Genomic DNA, 23,596 nt, shown 5'->3' with positions numbered 1-23,596 from the left:
TCAGGGGAAAAAGCTAACAGAGTGCGAGAAAGGAGACGAGGGAGAGAACACAACGCAGCTGCGTGCGCAGCAGTCTACCGTAACTACCCCCGACAATACTTCGCCGGCAATGACGTTGCACGGATTGCAGGAGATATTGTGGTATGGGTACGTGGAGCGCGAGGAGACAGAAAAAAAAAACACAGAGCAGGAACACACGACAGCAGCCACCGAAATAGGGAAAGAAATTGGATTTAAAACAAGTAGTCAGGCCTGTGAGCTCATCAGCTTTACTAGTAGAGAACGCTGCATATATATAACTATATACAATTACTGTTGCAGACGTAGTTACTTTAGACAACCGCTCGCGTTCTGTGCCCCCCTCTCGCGCGCTCGATTCTATCGGTTGACACAAACGCGGCCGTTGCTGAGTTTCGTGGTGAAACAAAAGCTTTTGCCTTTCCCCGTGGCAGTCATATCTCGGTTCTTCAAAGGATGAAGGCGTGCGCGCATCCGCATCCCCGCCTCACAGCAGCAGTGCACGCAACACGCCACTCTCGCACATCGATCCCGTGAGCGCTTCGGCGACGGGAAACCGCGCACAGGAGGAAGGAAGTCAAACCGTTCGCACACACGCACCTACATATATCTATATATCTATAGAACTTGAGTAGATGAAGAAGCGAAAAAGAAGAAAATAACAGTGAACGTGAAAAAGTAGAAGGACAGTTGTTGTTAGTGGCGAGGTGTAGACGCATTTCGACATGAAGTGCGGCAGTCACGCTCCATCAAAGGCAGCACTCGGCCTTACCTACAAGGCCGCAGTGGTGGCTCCTGAAGAGCTGGCTGCTGTCAAGTGTCGCTCTCACGGCGTGCTGCACTCCCACAACGAAGAGGCAGCACTGCGTGTGGACTACACTTTCTCGCTTAACAGCAAACAAAAGAGAAACGAAACAGGAAAGAAAAGGGAGGAGAAAGAAATAAAAAAGATGCTGACGGTTGGGAGCGGAGGGGGGCTAGAATCTACGACGCTCCACCTCACCCCAGCGCCGTCGATTCTCCAAACACACTTTGCCTTCATATATAACTATATAGTGCGAATGTGGAGAACACATAAACATTACCTCTTCGCCGCAGTGAATGCGAGACTGGCTGCCGTTGCGTGAAGGATGCGGTGGGCTTCCGTAGTGCGTGCGAGTGTGCAGGAGTACCACCATCCCGCCCCCTTTTCGCAGGACAGAGAGAGGGAACTAGCACGATGCGGCAAACACCAACAGCGCGGCGGCGAGGAGCAGCGAGGACCACAGGTGACCACCCGCCGTCAACGACACGCGCACAGCACCGTCCCCCCGCACGCACAGAAAGGTGGTGGTCACTTCGTAGCTTCGCGCGCACTGGTCACAGCTCGTACCGTTGCCCGCGTGACACTGGACGCAATTCAACACTTTACACCCCACCTCGTTGGAGTTGCTGCTGGAGTTGCCCCTCCTTGCCGCGCTGCTGTCCCCTGCATTGCTGCTGCTCGAGACCGGCGAAGGCAGCGGAGATTTCGTGGTGATCGTCGTGCCACTTTCCTCATCCGGGCACACGTTCGCAGTGGCGCAGGCCGTCGCAGACACCGCAGGGTCCACATGAACACCATCCGAGGCCCTGCTCACCCATCCTTCAGGCAGGCAACCGCACAAGCTGTTGCCGCTCAGGTCCACCGTGTTCAGGAACACCATCTGGCCCCACTGCGCGGGAATCGAGCCGGTCAAACGATTGTCAGCGAGATCCAGCAGAAACAAGTACTCGATCGAGGTCCACTCCGCAGGCAGCGTCCCGGAAAGCTGGTTACGGCTCAGATTGAGGTTTCTCAGCGACGACATCGCGCTCCACGCGGACGGCAGCGCGCCGGACAGCGCGTTGGCTTGCAGGTACAAATTTGAGATCACCGTCATGGCCTGCCACTCAGCGGGCAGGTCCCCCTCAATGCGGTTGCTGTCCAGCTGAAGGGTCCGCATGTCACTCATTCCGCCCCACGCAGGCGGCAAGCTCCCTGCAACCGCGTTGTTCGAGAGGTACAGCTCCGACAGACCCTGCATGCTGCCCCAGTCCGCAGGCAGCGGGCCGTCCAGGTGGTTGTTCTCCAGATGGAGCGTGGTCAGCGACCCCAGCGAGCTCCACGGGGCAGGCAGCGTGCCCGTCAACGCGTTGTTCTGGAGGTGCAGGAACTCCAGCTCCTTCATGCTGCCCCACTCCGCAGGCAGAGAGCCCGAGAACCTGTTGCCTGCGAGGTACAAATCGGTGAGCTTCTCAAACGTGCTCCATGCGCTCGGGAGCGAACCCTCCAGCTGGTTGTCTGCCAGGCCGACTTCGGTCAGCGCCGTCAGCGAGTTCCACGTGTCGGGCAGGGACCCTTGCAGCCGGTTGTTCGACAGCCCCAGTTCCGACAGCTTCGTCATGCGGCTCCACTCCGCAGGCAGCGAGCCGGACAGCGCGTTGTGCGAGGCGTTGAAGGTTCTGAGATTCGTGAGTGCGCTCCACGCGCTGGGAAGGGCACCCTCCAGTTTATTCTCGTCCAGCTGTAGCGTCCGCATTCTCGCCATGCTACTCCACGTCGGAGGCAGGCTGCCCGACAGCGTGTTGCTCTGCAGGAACAAGACCACCAGCTTGGTCAAGCCGCCCCACTCCGCAGGGAGCGTGCCGGACAGCGCGTTGTCGTTCAGGCGCAGCGTGGTAAGTCGTGTCAGGCGGCCCCAGCTCGCAGGCAGCGTGCCCGTGACACGCTCACCCATCTCTTGTAGGAGGATCTGCGTGAGGATAACGCTGGAGCCGTCCACGTCGTCACCCAGCTCAGGCAGGGCCAGTGATCCGGTGAACTCCGGTGAGTCGGCGTCCCTCAAATCCAGTAAGGTTATGAAAGTGCCGCAGTTCATGTACCACCAGCTGCAGAAGTCCGTGCCCGTCCAGTTGCTCGCCAGAAAAGGGTTCAACGCCACGAAGCCGCGAAGGAACTTCAGCGTGTTCGTCTCTTCGTCCGTCGGCGGCGCCGTGCTCGTCGTGGTCGTGCTGGGGGCTGCGGTGCTGCTCGGGACCGGGGAGGGGGCTGGGGAAGTGGTGGTAGTGGTCGTCGTGCTGGCGTCAGCACACACGTTCTTAGTCGCGCAGTCCGACGCAGTCACCGCAGAATTCACCGTCACAGTCGGTGGGAACGTCATCGTGCCCCATCTCTCCGGAAGGCAGCCGCAGAGAGTGCTGCCGCTCAGGTCCAGGGAGTACAGCCGCAGCTGGCCCCACTCCTCAGGGATGGCGCCAGTGAACTGGTTCTTCGACAGATCCACTTTGCTCAGGGTTTCCATGTTGACCCACTCCGCGGGCAGCGAACCTTGCAGCGAGTTGTTGCTTAAGTTGAGCTCGGAGAGGTTTGATAGAGGACTCCACAAAGCAGGCAGCGTGCCACTCAACGCGTTGTTCTGAAGGTACAGGTACTGCAGCCGCGTCATCTTGCCCCAGTCAGCAGGCAGGGAACCGTCGAAACGGTTGTTGTAAAGCGAGAGCGTGTTAATGCTCGGTATCCCTCCCCACTCCGCAGGCAGCGGTCCCGTCAGCGCGTTGCTCTGCAGATACAAGGACGACAGCTTCTTCATGTTGCCCCACTCCGCCGGCAGGCTGCCGTCGAGCTGGTTGCTGGAAAGGTACACGTACTTGGCGTTGCTCATCTGCTGCCAGGTGCTGGGCAGAGAACCGTCAAGACGATTGCCCTGCAGGTAGAGTGTCGCAAGAGACGTCAAGCTGCTCCACTCAGCAGGTAGTGTGCCCGTCAAGGCGTTACCATCAAGGCGCAGCGTCTCCAGTCGCGTCAGGCGGCCCCAGCTCGCAGGCAGTGTGCCCCCGAAGCTCTGGCCCAACCCTCTTACGTCGATTGTGGTGAACAGCACGGCAGAACCGTCCACACCTTTGTCCATCTCCGGCAGCAACAGCGGTGGTGCGGAACCCGTGTTGCCGTAGTTTTTCAAGTTTAGAGCGTACTCAAACCCGCAGCTCACATACAACCAGGAGCAGAAGTCCGTGCCCGTCCACAACGTCGCGAGAGACGGATTGGATGCCGCAAGGCCCTGCAGGAACTTCAGCGTGTTTGTCTGCTCCTCAGCGCTGTAGTCCGCGGTGGAAGCTGCGGTCACGAAGGAGGCGTCCACCACGCACAGCGCCAGCAGCGCTGCAGCCACCATCATGCGGCGCAGCGGGTAGTTGAGCCACGCCATGTGTCGCAGTGCGAGAGGCGAGGAGGGGGGAACGGGGAGGGCGGAGAGCGAGCTGCAGCGGGGTAGCGGGAGAGAGGTGAGCGGGGTCGAGGAAGTCAGCGCTGACACGTAAGGCGTGAGTCAGTGGAGTGTGCCGCAGTGACCGAAGCCGACAGTAATAATAGTAAAAACGCTTAAATAATAATAATAAAAAGAGGCGCTTCAAATAAATAGCTTAAAAAGAGAGAGAGTTGTAGTGGCGGGGGTTGTCGTTACTGTGGCACGATAAACGGCGGAAGTGGAGGGGGAAAGAGAACCGAGGAGCAGTGATCGAGGCAGTTGGGGAGAAGGTGTGCGGGCCGGTGTGCGCAGTAGGCAGCGTTGCGGGTTTTCACCAGAAGCACCCATCGCCACTGCGTGCACGCCGACACACACACACAAACACGTACACACCAGGCACATCGGGCCACGAGAGGGCGGTGAACGCTCTCTCGTCACAGTCGTGGCCCGAGAGGGGGGGGGGGTAGAATGAGCAGATCACGGCGGCGGCAGAGCAGGCAACAAGCAGCACTCTCCACACACACACACACGCAACCCCGCACTCAAAGCCAGGCGGGCGCATCCGCACCGCACCGTACAGCACAGCAATGCAATGCAACGCACTCGCGTCGTTGTCGCAGGTTTGCCGTTGGTATTTCGAGCAGTGAAGGGTTGGAAAAGAACGGCGGGTTTCAAATGAAGATCGTACCGTCGAAGAACGGGGCTCGCCAGCTGCATGCGTGGCGTCACCGTCTGACGGCACGGCTGAGGACTTCACAGCACTCAAGCTTTTATCTGGAGGATTGGCGGATAACCGCCAGCACTGCCCCACGGCAGCACGACCGCCCACCGTTGCCGTCAGCGATGTCCGTTCTTCCCTGCAACGTCTTTATCCGCAAAGCGGCGCGTTTACGCTTCACCGGTCCATCACCTCCGGCAGCCGGGGAGTCGCCGTCGGTTCCGCGTGCTGGGATGGCATGTGGAGCCTGGGAGGCGGTGCCCCAGCAGCGCGTGCTCTTCCTTCGTCCCTCTCTCCGAAAGCCAAGAGGCAGCGGCCAACCGATCGCGGCTTTTCCGGTCGGTCCTCTGTTACCACGAGGAAGCAAGGACGTGCTGTGTGGAGAGTGCAAGTCGATGCCTCATCCGCGTGAGGGCGTGTCGAATCCAGCCGGCTTCGCGCCTGTGCCGAGAGTGACCGGTCCACCCCATCGGCCACCGGCGCTAAAACGGCGGTGGCTGCAAGCACGTATCGTATGCCGTGCCTTGCGCTTTCCGAATCGGCTTCTCCAGCTCGTCTCAGCCGGTCTTCGGCGCTACACCGCTGGATGGCACCTCCTAGTAAGGGTCTAGACTCCTGCAATACCGACAAGGCTTCCATTAATTCTTGTATCCGTTTCCACCAGTATTTGTGCGGCGAGGATCTACAGCGGATATGGAGAAGTACTCAGGCAGACAGCGCGGTAAAGATGCGTGATAGGTCACACTCCTGACAAGAGGAGCAGCGCAACGACCGCGGGCAGGGTGAGCGATGGCCACGGCTCCCCCAAGGCCTTCCTAAGGCTCTCCTCAGATCCTTGTGCACCGATTCCGAAGGTGGGAATCGGATATCTCCAGGCGGGTTGAGCCGTTGTCGGCCACCTCCAGGAGACGCGCGATCCAATGAAGCCGGAGAACAGGCGGGAAATAAGGTCTCCTTGTCTGCTGCAAGGATTTCTCGACACGGCTTACCGGTGAACTCTATAACGAAGGCAGCGTGTCGCGCCGCAGCAGGGCCCTCGCGTGCGTGTAGTGCCGCGGAGTCCGACGGGGCACAGCACTACTTGCTGCACACGCGGCAACACTTCCGCCCTCTAGCACCGCACCTCCCGTCCGAAGGCAGTTGACGGGTGTGGCGCGAAGGCTGCTCGCACTCTGGAGCGCTAGACGGCTTCGGCTCCTCAGCCACCCTTCCGTTACGGCAGTGCAACCTCCGCTCGCCCGCTGTCCGCTGTCCCCACGACCGTACCGCTGACCGCGTCCGCTTCCCCCACCTTCACCGGACGCTGCGTGTGGGTGTGGCGTGGCGGTGAGATGCCGGAGCCCGCCGGTTACTCGGCAACGGAGGCTGTCGGTCTGCGTCCCGTCGACGGCCGCAAGTTGTTCCCCTCAGCGACGTAGATCGGCGCGGGGTAGCGGCCCCCCTCCAGAAGATCGGTGGTGGTGCTGGCGTGGGGGCTCCTAAGCGGCGACCCGTCCTCGCGCAACTCGCCCCCCCTGCAGGCTGGCTCCTGCGTACGATGCTCCGCACGCCTTGCTTGAGGGGAGGGATTGCCGCGTACGGCGGGAAGAGCGGCATCGGGAGCTTCTCGATGCTTCCGTCGAGCAGGCGCCGCCTCGACGAGCCCGCACTCCTGGCAAGCCTGATGGTTGTGGCACCGCATCGTCCCCTCCTGTGGGCCGATGAGGAGAAGTTTCATGCGGCAGCCTCGGCCACACTCCCTGTCAGGCGTGCACCGTTGTGCAGAGGCAAGAAAGGAGCACCGTCGGTGGAAGCCGCTTCAGCCCCCGCCCAGCCGATGAACCTCCCCGTCAGCTGCGCGTCTGTCAGGCCTCCCACGTCGTGCCACCACAGCGCCGCGTCCCTGATGCTTCGCATTCAAGAGAGTTGTGCCGCAGTTCGGATTGCACGGTCAGGGAGGTGGCAGCGTCCGTTGCCGTCGCACCCGCCCCCGTCGCGGCCTCCACCAGCCGTTCCACGGACGCTTCACTGTCGGCTTTCCGTCGCCGAGCTTCTTCGTGGCGTTCTTCACCTCAATGTACAGAAGGAGCTGACGTCCTGTCTCATGAGACGAGGGGCTCGCCCCCTCTGAAAGCAGAAACTCCCAACGTCGGGAGAGCAGTGCCGGTGGAAGCCCGGTGAGAACACCGTGAGCAATGATGAAAGCGGGCGATGGCTTTAGGAAACAAGAGAGGACTGTACGCCTTCCATCGCCAGACGGAAAACAGGAGGATGTGAACAGAGGAGGCGAAGAGGGAGAACGGTGCTGGAGGATGCGGGGGAGAGCAAAGCAAGAGGGGCGGCCGGAAAGGCAGAACAAACACAACGCGGTCCGCTCGCCGTCGATGTTGTGGGACATGGGCAGAAAAGGGCGGCCGGCAGCAGCGGCCCCTCCCATGTGCGGCTTCCCCGCTTGCGTACTTATCCCAGTTAGAGGCATGAATACCTCGCGATACACCCGCGCGTCTTGACACACTCCTACTAAGAGAATGAACACTTCACCTTGCCATGAGGCACCCATCCAAAAGCAAGACAAACAAAGGCACACGCACACACACACACACACACACAACAGCGCGCGTGGAGAGGTGGATACTATTGTTTCAATTGTTTTCTTTCGAAGATCAGCGCCAAGAGGAATGCCTTTAATAGTATATATAGATATTCAATCGTTCTTCACCCGCCCTGTAACCCCACCTTCTTCCGTTCTCATTCTTTGCTATTTTCAGCCTCACAGCTGCTTCCAGTCCAACGGCGAGAAGGAGAGGAGGAAAGGAGAGAAGAAGGCGTCGACTGCTTCCACGCTGTGTAGTGTGCGGAAATAGCAGGCTCCCCATTTGCCTTTTTTGATATAAAGAAAACAAAATACACTACGGTGACGTTTGCGGATCCGTTCTGCATCAGTGCTCACGTCCATGATCCAGTAGTGCGGATGGAGTGGGGGAAACAGAGGGCGCCGCCGCCCACGAGAGCTTGGGGGAGACTCGACAGGGGAAAGGAAGGAACTCACTAATCTGATTCCCTCACAAAAGGTGCGGTTCACCGCCACACGCCCACCTTCTCCTTCGCCGCCAGTTTCGAAACTTGGGTGGATCGCTGCGAGCTGTTTGGCAAGGGCAGGCGGAGCAGCGCTGCGTTCTCGTCAGGTCTGTCCGCTAGCAGAGCAAGACAAGCCGTGATCCACTTCAGAACTCGAGACAACACGTGCGAGAGAGCGACAAAAGAGAAAAGGTAAGGTGAATGCGTGCGGACGAGTGAAAGCACTGCTGCACGGAGGGTCTCGAGGACAGGGAAAAAAGCCGCTTCTCCGAATAAACAAAAGACGAAGTAGAAATGAAATAAACTGGGAGAGGGTGTTGTTAGCGTACGCCCGTGCAGGTGAACTTAAATACATTGAAAGAAAAAACCAGTAGTCCTTTCTTCTTATCATTCCGCAGAGGAGGAGATGATGATTCTCATGGAACACCTCCTGCACTTACAAGGCGGAACGGAAAAGAAAAAGTAAAAGCATTTCAGCGCCGTCGTGTCTTCAGTTGCCTCGCAAGCGAAAATCATTTCCCGAGATGTGGCGTTCATTCAGCGCGTATTGAGTCGCCCTTCCTCGTGCAAAGAAGAAAAAGGGATCACCCTTTGGAATGGAGAAACACGCTGACAGAAGACGCATCACGTAGAGGAACAGTGGAAAGGAAGCAACGACGCGTACCACTGCAGATGGCCCGCTTGTGCAGATTAGCATACTTCGGTAAGGAAAACCCAAAGAGAGAAAAAAACGGGAGAGACGAAAATGGCAAAACAAGAAGAAAGAAAAAATACATGTTTTTTCCTTTTTTGTTTTTGTGGCTCATCGTGCTAGCGATCAAACGAAAACAAACGTTATTACGGTTAGGTTCTTCCTTTCTCTGGCCCTTGAACACCACAAACAGACGCCCATCATTTTTTCTTTCTCATATGCATATGCTGTAGCTATTGAGAGAGAGAGGAAAAAGAAACGCTTCAGGTCAGCCGAGAAGACAGGTGGAAGAGGAACACACAAACACTTAGAAAAGCTAAACGAAGATAGATTTACGAGCTTATCGTTGCTACGGGAAACCAACAGGAAGATATTAATGATAATCACCATAATAATGAAAAACAGGCGTTTACGCTGTCCGCCGCGGTACAGGACAGCACGCTTAATGGCGAAAAAAGAAAAACAGAAAAACAAGGTGTGGAGACACACCATGTGTCTTGAGCAAGAAACAAACCAGAAAACAAAAAGAAACAGAACAATAGATCCAAATATGGCGTACACGCGAAAATGAATGGAAAAAAAAATGATCAGCTTTTTGGCACTTTCCACCGACAGACGAGAGGGAGAAAATAAGAAGCAGAGACAGAAAGCAAAAGCCTTTCAAAATCAGGACCACACCTATAAAGGTTGCGTGTGGTTCCCTCCTTCCCTCCTCCTCCTTGTCTCTTTCTCTCGCCTTAATTATCGAGTTGTTCTGGTTGGAAGTGACCAAAGCGGTAGATGTCATTTTGTCGTTTTCTGTCCTCTGAACGTCATCCCCGTATTAATTGAAATGAATAGTAACAACAATAAAACCTGTCGTTACACAATCAGCTTAGGATAAGAAGATATTCAAAAAAGACGGCTTTTTTTAAAGCACTGTGCAACCAATACCCCTCCTTTTCAACGGAGACCATTTTTAGCTCAAAGGAGGGGAAAAGAAAGGGGAGAGGGAGAGAACCGCGGAGGTGAAACAGAGAAAACAAAAAGCAGCCGATGGACACTCTCAGCGCATCTACTGACGAGACTCTGAGCTCTCCTCGATGGGCATGCGGTCCGGCAGCGTCTCCACAGGGGCGGCCTCCGCAGCCGTCATCTCCTGCGCTTGCTTCGCCCGCTCACGCACCACGAACCGGCTGAAGCGGAGGTGCACGAGAATGGCAGCCGCTGTGGAGAGGACGTTCACTGCCATCAGAATAAACATCTGGCTGCGCACGCACGACCGCTGGTTGCAATTGGGCAGCGTGTTGAGCCGCCTCGCCTCGTTGTCGTACATGGTGCCGAACATGAAGCGATTCAAGGCGATGGTGCAGACGAAGCCGGAGGAGAACATGAAGTTGTAGTGCTTGCCGATGTCATTGGCGTAGACGATGCGGACGCAGAGGGCGCCGAGGCCCCAGCCCATGCCGGTGCCGATGGCGCCCAGCAGGAAAGGGAGGATGAGACCGTTGGCCGGCATCACCGCGAAAAAGAGGTAGGCGACAAATAACAGGATGGAGCTGACCGGGAAGAAGGTCGTAGTGAGGATCTCCTTCTTGCCGTCGCGCTTGCGCATCGTCATGTACATATCCAGAACACCGGACACCACCCGACCAATAGCGCTGCCCACACCGATAAGCGCGACGTACAGCGTCAGTCGGGACTGGTCGTACACGCCGCCGTTGATACTGCGGTACATCTGCGCCGCGTTCATCTGCATCACCGTACCGGTGCCCCACATGCCAAAGAAGCAGATCCAGAAAAGCCAGATATCAATTGTCAGCAGGTTGTGCCAGAAGGTGGTCGTGTACTGCGGATCGCCGACGGCGTTGCTCACCGGCGGTTTTGGCGCCTTCTCAGCGGGTTCGCAGTCCTCGACATTGGCAACGACTCCACTTTTGCCGTTGTTGTCGCGCTGCGCCTCCACGGAGTTCGAGCCAGAGGCATCGGCTCTCTGCTCCTCCTCCCCCTCTTCTGGCTGCCGTGACTGGGCGTTGGCGCTGTCTTCCTCCAGCTCCTCTGCCGCCGCCGCCGCCTCCACGGCGGCCATGGCGTCGATATCTGCAAAATCGTCCTCGTGATCGTCGGTGTAGCCCAGACCGGGGAAGTGCGGATGCGGACGCTTAATCACAGGGTAATGACCCAGCGCTTGGATGGGCAGCGCCATAATCGCAAAGCAGGCGAGCAGCGCCACCGCTACCACCGAGCTGGCGATGTAGCCGTTCTTCGTGGTGGGGATGTAGCCCGTGACGATGGAGTTCACGGTGAGGAAAACAAGGTTCGCACCGACGATGGCGCAGCCGATGTACAGCCGGCGCAGCGGGGCGTGCTGAGAATTATAAACGGTCACCGTGCTCTGCCGCTCCGCAGCCTGTTCTTCCGTGAGGCGGTTCTTGCGGTACTGGCAAGGGATGTACGGAGGCAAATCGATGAAGTAGCAGCCGAGCAGCGCGCACAAGAGAATCTGCGCACCAACAAAGTACGCGTAGCCGGAGAAGTGACTCTTGAGCGGGTCCGTCGTGTTCGCAAACCACCCGTTGAAGTACGCCATCAATACGGAGGTGCCAAGGCCGGAGAAGGTTTTCTCGATGATGATCATGTAGCCGCGCTCCAAGGGGAAGTTCGCCATGAGCGGCATAAGCGTCGCCACGTCCATGGAAGGGCAGCCGAAGTAGAGAATAGCGTTGAAGATGCAGAACTGGATCAGCGCCACCTCCTTGCTGCTGCTCGTGATCTTGCCATCAAAAGCCAAACCAAAGAGTACGTAGCCAAGGAAGCCCAAAAATCCCGAAACGACAAAGAGAACCTTCGGACCGGTGTAATCGAACAGGATACCGGCGAAGAACACGAGGTACCCACAGCAGTTACCCACGGTGCTGATGGTGGTAATATCCGCTTGGTTGAAGCCGTATTGCGACTTCATGTGATTAGTAAAGATGCTGAAGCCGTATGTGGAGCTCATGGCGAGGCCAGCGAACACACCTGCCATCAGCATCCGGAAGCGGAACAGCTCATTGATCACGAGCGGCATTGTTCGTGCAACCCTTTTCGTTTTACTTTTTAAAATACAGGCGCAACGAAGAGAGACGGAGAAATGCAATGAAAGGATGTGTACGAGCTTGGCGTTGTGCTTTCACTGCTGCTGTCTTCTTTCCTTCCTTCTCGTCCGCTCAGGTGCAGTTCAATGTATCTCGCCCTGAGAGAAAGAGAAAAAGAGGGGAAAAGACTTTGCAAAAGCGGTGAGTTAATCAAGAAGGCAGCGGGTGGTGATGCTTATAACAGACTTCTCACCGAAGTGCGTAAGGTTAAGAAATGTGCAAGACGTTGAGCGCGGTATGGCACTGCCAAACAGAATGAATCGAAGTGATAGTAGTGGTGGGAGTGGTAGCGAGGGGCAAGATGAAGAGGGACTGGGCGTTCTATTCTGCAGGACCTGCTACTTGCTTTCTTTAGCGGGGAGAGTCGAACCGTCTACGAGTCGACTGCGCGGCACACCTAGTAAAAAACAAAGAAAAAACATCGGCGCAGCGTGTACACAATAGGGTGGTCTTTGTCACGTGGAGAGAGGGCAAACCTCCCATGTTCCCCTCGAAGCAACAATCACGCACCTCTGCTGTTCTGTTTCATTTCTTTTGTGTTCTGTTTATCGTAGCCACGAAATCTTCGTGGTTGCGCATCCCAGCAAGTGCTCACACGAACCACCGTGGTAGCACGACAACCGCAGCGGCGACCACCGACTACTGAGTGTAGAAAGACACTCTTGCAACGGCGAGAAAACTCAGCACGATTCATGCACAATTAGAGAGAACAAACAGGTGCGAAAAGCCACGGCGTTTGAAGCACCAACACGCGCCTCGTAGGGAATCCACACCGTGCAGCAGTCTCGCAGAGTTCCTATGGAGGTAAAAAGAAAGCTACAGAAAGAGAGCTGAACCTCCTCAAACAGCTCCGCTTCAGCCGTCACGCAGGCGCAAACACACACATATCTCCCCTCAGCCAGCCAGACACCCCAGTCTCTTCGACGGCTATGACACCGAAGACCCTATGGAGAGAAGGGACGTGACACGAGGACGGTACCGCGATGCTGAAAGGTTGCCCTGCCAGACACCACGAAACGCGCGCATTCTGGCACTCTTCAGTTCTTTGTCCGTCGTTCAGGGCACCATCGCATTACTTCAAGACTTCAGATGACGCTGTCAAGGAGGCAGAGACCCGGCAGCGGAGAGAGGAGAGTGTGGGGAGAAGGAAAAAGAGAGGAGAAGTGAGCGACAGACACACACACATGCATACACATACAAGCACACGTGTGTAAGCTAATGCTGCGAGGCGTCTTACGAACACTGTAAGAGATGCGGATGGGAACATAGAGGTTGACGGTCACCTGCCGTGATGGATGTCAAACGCATAGTGACAAGACCACTTCTTTCAATGCAGGAGAGTCTCACCACTTTAAACCTAACACATTATTTCCCCAAACGCTTGCTCCGTATACGAAGGCAATTGATCAGCAAATAACAGCGGCAAAATGCCACCGCGTCGCATCATCCGCTCTTTCTATTTTCGACTTCTTGCGGCCTTCGGTGTACAGATAAGCGGTGAGCACAGAAGAGGAAAAATTGGGAGAACGGTGCTGGAGGATTCAGGGGAGCGAAGAGAAAGAGGGGCGACCGGAGAAACACAACAAACACACAGGTGATGCGCTCGCCGTCGACGCCGTTAGACAGAGCCGGAAAGCAGCGCCTGGCAGCATCGGCCCCTCCCATGTGCGGCTTCCCCGCTTGCGTACTTATCCCAGTTAGAGGCATGAATACCTCGCGATACACCCGCGCGTCTTGACACGCTCGTACTAGGTTAAATAGCGTTTGATTCAATTGTGGAGGTGGCCGTGCGTGCGTGTACACGCAGCAGTTCCCTTGCTGCGCAGCTTCACGGACAGCGACTTCGGATCACCCCACCGCCACTCCGTCATTTAAAACGCGCTCGGCTCCATCGCTCGCACCACGCAGAAAAGAAACCGCTCGGAGATGAAAGGAGAAGTGAGGAATCCATTCGCGGTAGCTCTCCGACGTCGGGCAGAGTACCGCGGAGAAGGGAGGCAAGGAAGAAATGACCGCGTAGTTTGTGAAGCCCTACAGCACTCGAGAGCACGACCAGACGTGGCCCGGTGCAGACACTCACACTGCGCAGTACAAAACAAAAAAAAAGTGTGTTCCACGCACCGCATCATCGCACTACCGTCGTTAACTACATGCAAAGAGATTGGGAAAATGAGAACAACGCAAAAAAAAAGGACCGTACGTGGCGGTGCGAAAAGTTGCCCTAGAAACGCAAGTAGAAACATCTTTCAGGTGAGCCGGCAAGCAGCTCCGTAGTACAGCGTTTGAGAAATGCAGCGTGCCACCCTTCTGGGCTCACACCGATACTCTCGCGTAGGCAGGAACCCCTGGCGCCCACGCTGAGCTCCCCAACCTTCTGTACTTGGTGGCCTGCCGCACTTGATTATTGAAGTCACGCCCAAACGCCGTTACGTGCAGAGCGGGCCCGTTGATTGCACACCCAGTTCATTTGGTGAGGGCATCCCCATGGTAAAGCTGGGAACACGAGTAAGGTCCGTGTAACAAAAAAGAGAAAAAGATTCTGGCGTTGCTGCGAGCACCACAGCCGCAAAGTGCAAGCATTTTGGGATCGTCAGCCGCTCCTCCACCACCCGCAGGGTACACAGATGGCAGGAGGGCTAATCATACCACACGGACTTCTGCTTTTGTGGAGGCACGCATTACGTTTCGTTGAAGCCGAAGCGGGTTGCGAAAACAAACAAATGATAATATCTGAGTTTCCTTTATTGAGAAGTGCGCGCATTCGAGCGCACAAACAAAACAGTAACGAACGAAATGAAACAACAAGTACAGCTGAGGGAGTGTGGGGTGCCTTTAAGTTCCGTATATAAAGAAAACTTACATATGTGCAAAAAAAAGAAAGCGTTTTGTGTTACCGTTCTCCTCCGCTGCGCGCTTGCTGCTGCCACGCACGCGGCTCACTCAGAAAGATGATGGGCCATTCCAGCCATCTCCATCCGGCCACACCTCACCTGTCACCACAACGACTAAGACCAGGACCCTTCGCTTTCGCTAAACGAGAAGAAAAAGAAAAGGTGCAGCTGAACTCGCTCGTTTCTCTCCCATGACCCACTGCTGGGGTGTGTGGTGCTCCTGTGGAGAGGGATTCACCGAGCACGTCATCCCCCTCGCGCTGCAAGCTTATCGAAAGCAACGCTTCTCCTGCGCAGCGGCGTGAGTCACGGCTTCATCGCACAACTACAGGACCACACAGAGTCGCACACGCACACACACAAGCGCGCGAGCGACGTGCTGCACGTTTACGTTTGTACAAGTGAAATAAAGCTGCGGACCTTTTTGTTTCCGTGGAAACTGCGCCTTCTCGTCACCCTCCGTTGTGACTCCTCGGGTGTCGGCGTGAAAAAGGCTGTCCGCTGTTGCGCAGGCAAAGGTGCCGCAAGGCCGCAGGACGAATGGAGAAGCAGCTATTACATAGTTAAAGAAATAATAAAGGTATTAAAAGGATTCTAAAGAAAGGAACATCTCGGCGGTCTATTCACATCGTCCTTCGTGGAAATATGGAGAGCGAGCACGCCAGCTAGATCAGGTTCCACAGCACAGATGCGCAGAGCAGTGCCAGCATTAACCACCCATTTGGGCTGCCCAGGCTCAGCCAGTACGCCGCATCACAGTAAGGGGCGCATTGAGAGTCATCCGTCAGCATGTAACTGCTGTCGCACACGCTGCATTTCATGCTGTTGCCCGGTGCGCACCGCACGCAATTTACCACAAAGCATGTTGGCTCGCCAGAACTGCTGCTCGACGCTTTGTGACAGGCATTCGTCGTCGCACAGGCATCTCCGCTCACGTTGTCGTCCACGATGGGCCTCAACACACCAGTCCACTCTGTCGGCACACAGCCGCAGAAGCTGTTGTTCAGCAGCATCATCTGCGAAACTTGCGTCATCGCGCTCCATTCCGCGGGCAGAGTGCCCAGCAGTTGGTTGTCGGCCAGGTTCATCTCCGTAGTCTGCGTCATCGTGCTCCACTCCGCGGGCAGAGTGCCGTTTAGCGCGTTGGTCGCGAGCTCGAGCGTCTGCATCTGCGTCAGCCGTCCCCAGCTCGGTGGCAACGTCCCGGTTAATTTGTCGTAGAGCCTGAGGCCCTCGGCCCACGTCACCGTCACCAGAGAGCCGACGACATCGCCGGGCAGATCCGGCATACTCGACACCTGCGTCATCTGCGACGCCGTCAGCTTCACCGTCACCGTGTTGTCGGCACTGCACTGCACGAAGTTCCATCCGCAGTAGTCCTCGTCCTGGCTGTTCCGCATATCCGGCACCGTCGTCGCGAGGGCCTGCAGGAACTTCATCGTTTCCGACTCCGGCGTGGGTGCAGGCGCCGTACTGCCGTCCGCGGCGATCGCTAGGTGAGGGCTGATAACACAGCAGAGGAGAAGAGCGCCGAGGGCGAGCGCATTCCACGGCTGCGGAGTAGAGCAAAAACGGCTCATGCTGCTGTTCGGTTGGTCTGTTGAGAGGGTAGACAGGGGCGACGGGAAAGCAGCACTTAAAGCGGTGCGGAGAACAGAAAGAGAGGAGAAACGCAGTGCACAGGGAACTGAAGAAACCTCTTTCGACGGCCTTTAACTCACGAACTCGGTAGAAACCGTGGGAGCTTCGCACCGTGGACCAGCGCTGGTTGTGCAAATGGGGTCTCAGCGAGAAATCGGAGGGAGGGCTCAAATGGCGTGCGTGCTAGCAGGACAACGAGAAAAAACACTTGTGATACTCCAGCACTCAAAATACAATGATAACAAAAGAAGATTACTGTTAGAAAAGGGTTAGCTTGTGTTTCTACGCAGTGGCCACATGGTGTTTGGGGTTAGCGGTGGCAACCAATGGTGTGTTGCAGCGCCATCGACAAGAAGCGCAGCGTGAGGGAGGAACGGCGTTGACAACGGAGTGAAGGCAATTCATAGAGGAGCGCAGCGCAGGGCGGCAACGCTTACGAGTAATGGGCACGCGCTCGTCAAGCATGTGAGCGCACAATCCACGTGTACGAGTGGGACAAAGGAAAGACATCCTGTAAGTAAAAAAAGGCTCGCCTTCAGCGCAACACCCAGCAGAATCAACGCCACTTCAATCCTTCGTGCTTGCCGTTGTGCGCACACGGCTCCGTTGGTGCTTTAGAGCGAGTTGAGCACCACGCAGGTCTCAAGGAGGGAAAAACACCTGGGCAGAGCAAACAGATGGCCCTGTAGGAAGTCCGGCTCTCACAGCAGTCCTCCTCGCAGAGCAGTTGCATCCATACAAAAAAGAGAAAACACTAGCAGATGTACATGAAAAAGGATAGTGCGGGCATCCAAAAAAGAGAAGGGACCGCGCTCCTGGCAAGATGACCACCGCTGCTGTCGCCACCGTCCTTTGCTCTTCCACCGTAGAAGAGCACTTCTCCATTCAGCGACTAGCCCGTTAGCGGCGAGGACGTGCTTGCAGAAAGCTGCAGAGGTGCGGATACAGAAACACGTTTGTCATTAAGCTGAGATCCCGCTGTGCCCCCGACCTGCCACAGGGAACACGGAAAGAAACGCTGCCGAGCTACAGCTGTAAGCGGACACAACAGCCTCGGCAAGAGATGCACGGGCTCGCTTCGAACACCGCTCGCGTGGGAGACACCCGCACAGTCGTTTACCTGGGACATCAGATGCATGCATCACCGCCGGATTCTCTTTATGCGGGAGGAAGCGGCGCCTTCAACGTGGTGTTCACGGAGATGACCATCTCGTGCGATCACAGGGGAGCCCGCGAGGATGGAGGCGCGCCAGAGGAAGCCGACAGCGACAGCACCATCGACAGCAACGCTTTCATCGCGCCCACAGAGCCCCACGCCTCGGGCAGGGATCCGGTGAGAGCGTCGCCGATCAACATGTGAGATGTCAGCCGGCGGAGTCGTCCGTGGCTCTCGCGGGAGGCCTGCCGCGCTCTCTGTACGAAGGCGGCACTCGGCTAGGCTCACCCCCGTTTAACTCCCGGCCACGCGCAGTAGTTGTCGCCGACGCAGCGGGACTCAGGACCCGTTACAGCAGTGGCAAGCCGGCGCCGACAACTGAGTGCACATGGCTGCTCGAGAAGTGCGACGAGCGTGCGTAGGTCGCGGGAGGCCGGAACGTGCGGAGAGGTCCGGACAGAGCAGTGACGCCAGCGGCAGGACGGAAAAGATAGCCGGCGAGTGCGCACACGACGCATGGGCTGGCTGCTGGCGGTGCCATTACGAGAGCACGGCGGGACAAAGCTTGCCCTACACCTCTCGCCAACGGGAGGGGGGGGGGGAGGCAAATACGGAGAGGAGAAAGAAGGGCCCTTCGAGCAGCAACGTGAGGGGGCAAGAGTCCATAAAGGGGCAGAAAGCGGGCGCGTTTGCAGTGCCACTCGGCGAAGACAGACATGCAAGGAAAGCAGTAGCTGCCCGCGAACGGAAAAGTTCAGAAATAGAAGACCGAAGCGGGCGACCTGGGGCAGGCAAACAGGCCGCACAGCACTTCGCTGTGAGGCGAATCACCAAGCTTTACGGGGTGCGTGAGGTGGTGCTTGGAGAGAAAGAGCGTTCATTCTGACAGGAGACTTTGTGCTCGTGCCACATAGAAGCGTTTGCGCGCAGTAGAAGCGGGAGCGGGTGGGGGTGGGAACGAAGGAAACAAGCGAGAGAGCGGCGAACCGACGAGGAAAAGAGGGGGAAGGGGCACAACGCAAGGACGACGGGTGGTGGTTGCGCAACACAACATTGCAGCGTTCCTGCAAGCCCGTCAGCGGACAAAGAGATGCAAAGCGTTTCCGCTAACGATGAAAGACGTGCGTTGGCACGCAGGCAGGAAAAGGATAGCAGCTGCGCTTGGGCGGTGCTTGGCAATGAAAGGACGGAAGTCGGAGCACCCGCACTCCACGGTCCGCCCTTTGCTCACGCACCAGACACGGCGACCGGCAACGGTGCACGTGCAGCGCACACCACGCCGTAATGACGGCTTGTGCCCCAGGAGGAAATACACTCCAAAGAGACTTTCACGCGTGCGTAGAACGTTCAATACGTGGAAAAAAACCAACAATAGTAAAGGAAAGGTAAATAATGCTCGGTCGTGAGACACAACGGAGGCAAAGACGAAGCACCGGTGCGGCTGTTGAGGCGTGTGCGCCGCAGCAACGGCAGAAAGAAAAGAAAATGGGCCGTGTCACTCGAAGCCATTCTAAACAACAACAGCACGCAATCTGCTCGCCACGGGCTGTCTTTGGCACCACGGTTTCAAAGAGCTTTTGCGTTAGAGTCACGAGTCAAAACCCGGGAAGAGAGCTAGAAAAATAGAGCTTTTAACACCAGACTCAGTCACATTAGAAGAGAAGGGGCTGAAGCAACCACGCTGTTGCTGTCGTCATCTGAGCACCAGAGGTGCTCACCCCAATTACAAAGTTGAACTATAGGAATTATCTCTGGTTCACCAAGTAGATTAATTATAGTAATAAAGCGCCCCTACGAAGCTGAAAACGTTTTGAAGTGGCGAGTCGGCGTGTGCCGCAGTGTGTTCTAATCTGTGACAAGCGCTGAAATACTCTGTTGCAACGACGCGCACACCGGCAGATGCGCCATTTACTTGACGAGGTGCAGGACAGCCCGACGGAGCAGACACACGCTTGCACCTCGTCAGGGGAAAAAGCTAACAGAGTGCGAGAAAGGAGACGAGGGAGAGAACACAACGCAGCTGCGTGCGCAGCAGTCTACCGTAACTACCCCCGACAATACTTCGCCGGCAATGACGTTGCACGGATTGCAGGAGATATTGTGGTATGGGTACGTGGAGCGCGAGGAGACAGAAAAAAAAAACACAGAGCAGGAACACACGACAGCAGCCACCGAAATAGGGAAAGAAATTGGATTTAAAACAAGTAGTCAGGCCTGTGAGCTCATCAGCTTTACTAGTAGAGAACGCTGCATATATATAACTATATACAATTACTGTTGCAGACGTAGTTACTTTAGACAACCGCTCGCGTTCTGTGCCCCCCTCTCGCGCGCTCGATTCTATCGGTTGACACAAACGCGGCCGTTGCTGAGTTTCGTGGTGAAACAAAAGCTTTTGCCTTTCCCCGTGGCAGTCATATCTCGGTTCTTCAAAGGATGAAGGCGTGCGCGCATCCGCATCCCCGCCTCACAGCAGCAGTGCACGCAACACGCCACTCTCGCACATCGATCCCGTGAGCGCTTCGGCGACGGGAAACCGCGCACAGGAGGAAGGAAGTCAAACCGTTCGCACACACGCACCTACATATATCTATATATCTATAGAACTTGAGTAGATGAAGAAGCGAAAAAGAAGAAAATAACAGTGAACGTGAAAAAGTAGAAGGACAGTTGTTGTTAGTGGCGAGGTGTAGACGCATTTCGACATGAAGTGCGGCAGTCACGCTCCATCAAAGGCAGCACTCGGCCTTACCTACAAGGCCGCAGTGGTGGCTCCTGAAGAGCTGGCTGCTGTCAAGTGTCGCTCTCACGGCGTGCTGCACTCCCACAACGAAGAGGCAGCACTGCGTGTGGACTACACTTTCTCGCTTAACAGCAAACAAAAGAGAAACGAAACAGGAAAGAAAAGGGAGGAGAAAGAAATAAAAAAGATGCTGACGGTTGGGAGCGGAGGGGGGCTAGAATCTACGACGCTCCACCTCACCCCAGCGCCGTCGATTCTCCAAACACACTTTGCCTTCATATATAACTATATAGTGCGAATGTGGAGAACACATAAACATTACCTCTTCGCCGCAGTGAATGCGAGACTGGCTGCCGTTGCGTGAAGGATGCGGTGGGCTTCCGTAGTGCGTGCGAGTGTGCAGGAGTACCACCATCCCGCCCCCTTTTCGCAGGACAGAGAGAGGGAACTAGCACGATGCGGCAAACACCAACAGCGCGGCGGCGAGGAGCAGCGAGGACCACAGGTGACCACCCGCCGTCAACGACACGCGCACAGCACCGTCCCCCCGCACGCACAGAAAGGTGGTGGTCACTTCGTAGCTTCGCGCGCACTGGTCACAGCTCGTACCGTTGCCCGCGTGACACTGGACGCAATTCAACACTTTACACCCCACCTCGTTGGAGTTGCTGCTGGAGTTGCCCCTCCTTGCCGCGCTGCTGTCCCCTGCATTGCTGCTGCTCGAGACCGGCGAAGGCAGCGGAGATTTCGTGGTGATCGTCGTGCCACTTTCCTCATCCGGGCACACGTTCGCAGTGGCGCAGGCCGTCGCAGACACCGCAGGGTCCACATGAACACCATCCGAGGCCCTGCTCACCCATCCTTCAGGCAGGCAACCGCACAAGCTGTTGCCGCTCAGGTCCACCGTGTTCAGGAACACCATCTGGCCCCACTGCGCGGGAATCGAGCCGGTCAAACGATTGTCAGCGAGATCCAGCAGAAACAAGTACTCGATCGAGGTCCACTCCGCAGGCAGCGTCCCGGAAAGCTGGTTACGGCTCAGATTGAGGTTTCTCAGCGACGACATCGCGCTCCACGCGGACGGCAGCGCGCCGGACAGCGCGTTGGCTTGCAGGTACAAATTTGAGATCACCGTCATGGCCTGCCACTCAGCGGGCAGGTCCCCCTCAATGCGGTTGCTGTCCAGCTGAAGGGTCCGCATGTCACTCATTCCGCCCCACGCAGGCGGCAAGCTCCCTGCAACCGCGTTGTTCGAGAGGTACAGCTCCGACAGACCCTGCATGCTGCCCCAGTCCGCAGGCAGCGGGCCGTCCAGGTGGTTGTTCTCCAGATGGAGCGTGGTCAGCGACCCCAGCGAGCTCCACGGGGCAGGCAGCGTGCCCGTCAACGCGTTGTTCTGGAGGTGCAGGAACTCCAGCTCCTTCATGCTGCCCCACTCCGCAGGCAGAGAGCCCGAGAACCTGTTGCCTGCGAGGTACAAATCGGTGAGCTTCTCAAACGTGCTCCATGCGCTCGGGAGCGAACCCTCCAGCTGGTTGTCTGCCAGGCCGACTTCGGTCAGCGCCGTCAGCGAGTTCCACGTGTCGGGCAGGGACCCTTGCAGCCGGTTGTTCGACAGCCCCAGTTCCGACAGCTTCGTCATGCGGCTCCACTCCGCAGGCAGCGAGCCGGACAGCGCGTTGTGCGAGGCGTTGAAGGTTCTGAGATTCGTGAGTGCGCTCCACGCGCTGGGAAGGGCACCCTCCAGTTTATTCTCGTCCAGCTGTAGCGTCCGCATTCTCGCCATGCTACTCCACGTCGGAGGCAGGCTGCCCGACAGCGTGTTGCTCTGCAGGAACAAGACCACCAGCTTGGTCAAGCCGCCCCACTCCGCAGGGAGCGTGCCGGACAGCGCGTTGTCGTTCAGGCGCAGCGTGGTAAGTCGTGTCAGGCGGCCCCAGCTCGCAGGCAGCGTGCCCGTGACACGCTCACCCATCTCTTGTAGGAGGATCTGCGTGAGGATAACGCTGGAGCCGTCCACGTCGTCACCCAGCTCAGGCAGGGCCAGTGATCCGGTGAACTCCGGTGAGTCGGCGTCCCTCAAATCCAGTAAGGTTATGAAAGTGCCGCAGTTCATGTACCACCAGCTGCAGAAGTCCGTGCCCGTCCAGTTGCTCGAAAGAAAAGGGTTCAACGCCACGAAGCCGCGAAGGAACTTCAGCGTGTTCGTCTCTTCGTCCGTCGGCGGCGCCGTGCTCGTCGTGGTCGTGCTGGGGGCTGCGGTGCTGCTCGGGACCGGGGAGGGGGCTGGGGAAGTGGTGGTAGTGGTCGTCGTGCTGGCGTCAGCACACACGTTCTTAGTCGCGCAGTCCGACGCAGTCACCGCAGAATTCACCGTCACAGTCGGTGGGAACGTCATCCTGCCCCATCTCTTCGGAAGGCAGCCGCAGAGAGTGCTGCCGCTCAGGTCCAGGGAGGACAGCTGCAGCTGGCCCCACTCCTCAGGGATGGCGCCAGTGAACTGGTTCTTCGACAGATCCACTTGGCTCAGGGTTTCCATGTTGACCCACTCCGCGGGCAGCGAACCATCCAGCGAGTTGTTGCTTAAGTTGAGCTCGGAGAGGTTTGATAGAGGACTCCACAAAGCAGGCAGCGTGCCACTCAACGCGTTGTTCTGAAGGTACAGGTACTGCAGCCGCGTCATCTTGCCCCAGTCAGCAGGCAGGGAACCGTCGAAACGGTTGTTGTAAAGCGAGAGCGTGTTAATGCTCGGTATCCCTCCCCACTCCGCAGGCAGCGGTCCCGTCAGCGCGTTGCTCTGCAGATACAAGGACGACAGCTTCTTCATGTTGCCCCACTCCGCCGGCAGGCTGCCGTCGAGCTGGTTGCTGGAAAGGTCCACGAACTCGGCGTTGCTCATCTGCTGCCAGGTGCTGGGCAGAGAACCGTCAAGACGATTGCCCTGCAGGTAGAGTGTCGCAAGAGACGTCAAGCTGCTCCACTCAGCAGGTAGTGTGCCCGTCAAGGCGTTACCATCAAGGCGCAGCGTCTCCAGTCGCGTCAGGCGGCCCCAGCTCGCAGGCAGTGTGCCCCCGAAGCTCTGGCCCAACCCTCTTACGTCGATTGTCGTGAACAGCACGGCAGAACCGTCCACACCTTCGTCCATCTCCGGCAGCAACAGCGGTGGTGCGGAACCCGTGTTGCCGTAGTCATTCAAGTTTAGAGCGTACTCAAACCCGCAGCTCACATACGACCAGCTGCAGAAGTCCGTGCCCGTCCACAACGTCGCGAGAGACGGATTGGATGCCGCAAGGCCCTGCAGGAACTTCAGCGTGTTCGTCT

General features: G+C 57.1%; 9 protein-coding genes across 10 annotated transcripts; all 9 read right to left on the bottom strand.

The window, feature by feature from the left end:
* Positions 1-1,229: 1,229 nt before the first annotated feature.
* ABB37_05831 (putative GP46-like surface antigen) lies at positions 1,230-4,479 on the bottom strand (the record flags this gene model as incomplete). Its single annotated transcript, XM_015804000.1, has 1 exon — positions 1,230-4,479. The coding sequence occupies exon 1, from the start codon at positions 4,221-4,223 to the stop codon at positions 1,230-1,232; it is 2,994 nt and encodes a 997-aa protein (XP_015657134.1). The 5' UTR covers positions 4,224-4,479.
* Positions 4,480-5,157: 678 nt separating this feature from the next.
* Positions 5,158-5,619, bottom strand: ABB37_05830 (hypothetical protein; the record flags this gene model as incomplete). The annotated part of the gene is made up of 1 exon (XM_015803999.1): positions 5,158-5,619. One exon carries the CDS (start codon positions 5,617-5,619, stop codon positions 5,158-5,160), a length of 462 nt encoding a protein of 153 aa, XP_015657133.1.
* Positions 5,620-6,328: 709 nt separating this feature from the next.
* Positions 6,329-7,204, bottom strand: ABB37_05829 (hypothetical protein; the record flags this gene model as incomplete). Of its 2 annotated transcripts, none has more annotated exons than XM_015803997.1 (1): positions 6,329-7,204. In XM_015803997.1, exon 1 carries the CDS (start codon positions 6,695-6,697, stop codon positions 6,329-6,331), a length of 369 nt encoding a protein of 122 aa, XP_015657131.1. In that variant the 5' UTR covers positions 6,698-7,204. The 2 variants fall into 2 exon arrangements, with proteins under 2 accessions (XP_015657131.1, XP_015657132.1); XM_015803998.1 differs by having other exon boundaries at positions 6,329-7,196.
* Positions 7,205-9,782: 2,578 nt separating this feature from the next.
* Positions 9,783-12,089, bottom strand: ABB37_05828 (hypothetical protein; the record flags this gene model as incomplete). The annotated part of the gene is made up of 1 exon (XM_015803996.1): positions 9,783-12,089. The coding sequence occupies exon 1, from the start codon at positions 11,775-11,777 to the stop codon at positions 9,783-9,785; it is 1,995 nt and encodes a 664-aa protein (XP_015657130.1). The 5' UTR covers positions 11,778-12,089.
* Positions 12,090-12,916: 827 nt separating this feature from the next.
* On the bottom strand, positions 12,917-13,111 carry ABB37_05827 (hypothetical protein; the record flags this gene model as incomplete). Its single annotated transcript, XM_015803995.1, has 1 exon — positions 12,917-13,111. One exon carries the CDS (start codon positions 13,109-13,111, stop codon positions 12,917-12,919), a length of 195 nt encoding a protein of 64 aa, XP_015657129.1.
* Positions 13,112-13,715: 604 nt separating this feature from the next.
* Positions 13,716-14,087, bottom strand: ABB37_05826 (hypothetical protein; the record flags this gene model as incomplete). Its single annotated transcript, XM_015803994.1, has 1 exon — positions 13,716-14,087. One exon carries the CDS (start codon positions 14,085-14,087, stop codon positions 13,716-13,718), a length of 372 nt encoding a protein of 123 aa, XP_015657128.1.
* Positions 14,088-15,400: 1,313 nt separating this feature from the next.
* On the bottom strand, positions 15,401-16,660 carry ABB37_05825 (hypothetical protein; the record flags this gene model as incomplete). Its single annotated transcript, XM_015803993.1, has 1 exon — positions 15,401-16,660. The coding sequence occupies exon 1, from the start codon at positions 16,313-16,315 to the stop codon at positions 15,401-15,403; it is 915 nt and encodes a 304-aa protein (XP_015657127.1). The 5' UTR covers positions 16,316-16,660.
* Positions 16,661-17,881: 1,221 nt separating this feature from the next.
* ABB37_05824 (hypothetical protein) lies at positions 17,882-18,427 on the bottom strand (the record flags this gene model as incomplete). The annotated part of the gene is made up of 1 exon (XM_015803992.1): positions 17,882-18,427. Exon 1 carries the CDS (start codon positions 18,248-18,250, stop codon positions 17,882-17,884), a length of 369 nt encoding a protein of 122 aa, XP_015657126.1. The 5' UTR covers positions 18,251-18,427.
* Positions 18,428-20,723: 2,296 nt separating this feature from the next.
* Positions 20,724-23,420, bottom strand: ABB37_05823 (putative GP46-like surface antigen; the record flags this gene model as incomplete). Its single annotated transcript, XM_015803991.1, has 1 exon — positions 20,724-23,420. One exon carries the CDS (start codon positions 23,418-23,420, stop codon positions 20,724-20,726), a length of 2,697 nt encoding a protein of 898 aa, XP_015657125.1.
* Positions 23,421-23,596: the final 176 nt, after the last annotated feature.

Source organism: Leptomonas pyrrhocoris, assembly GCF_001293395.1.
Source record: "Leptomonas pyrrhocoris isolate H10 chromosome Unknown, whole genome shotgun sequence".
Taxonomy (NCBI): domain Eukaryota; phylum Euglenozoa; class Kinetoplastea; order Trypanosomatida; family Trypanosomatidae; genus Leptomonas; species Leptomonas pyrrhocoris.
This window is presented reverse-complemented; position numbering and strand designations above follow the sequence as displayed.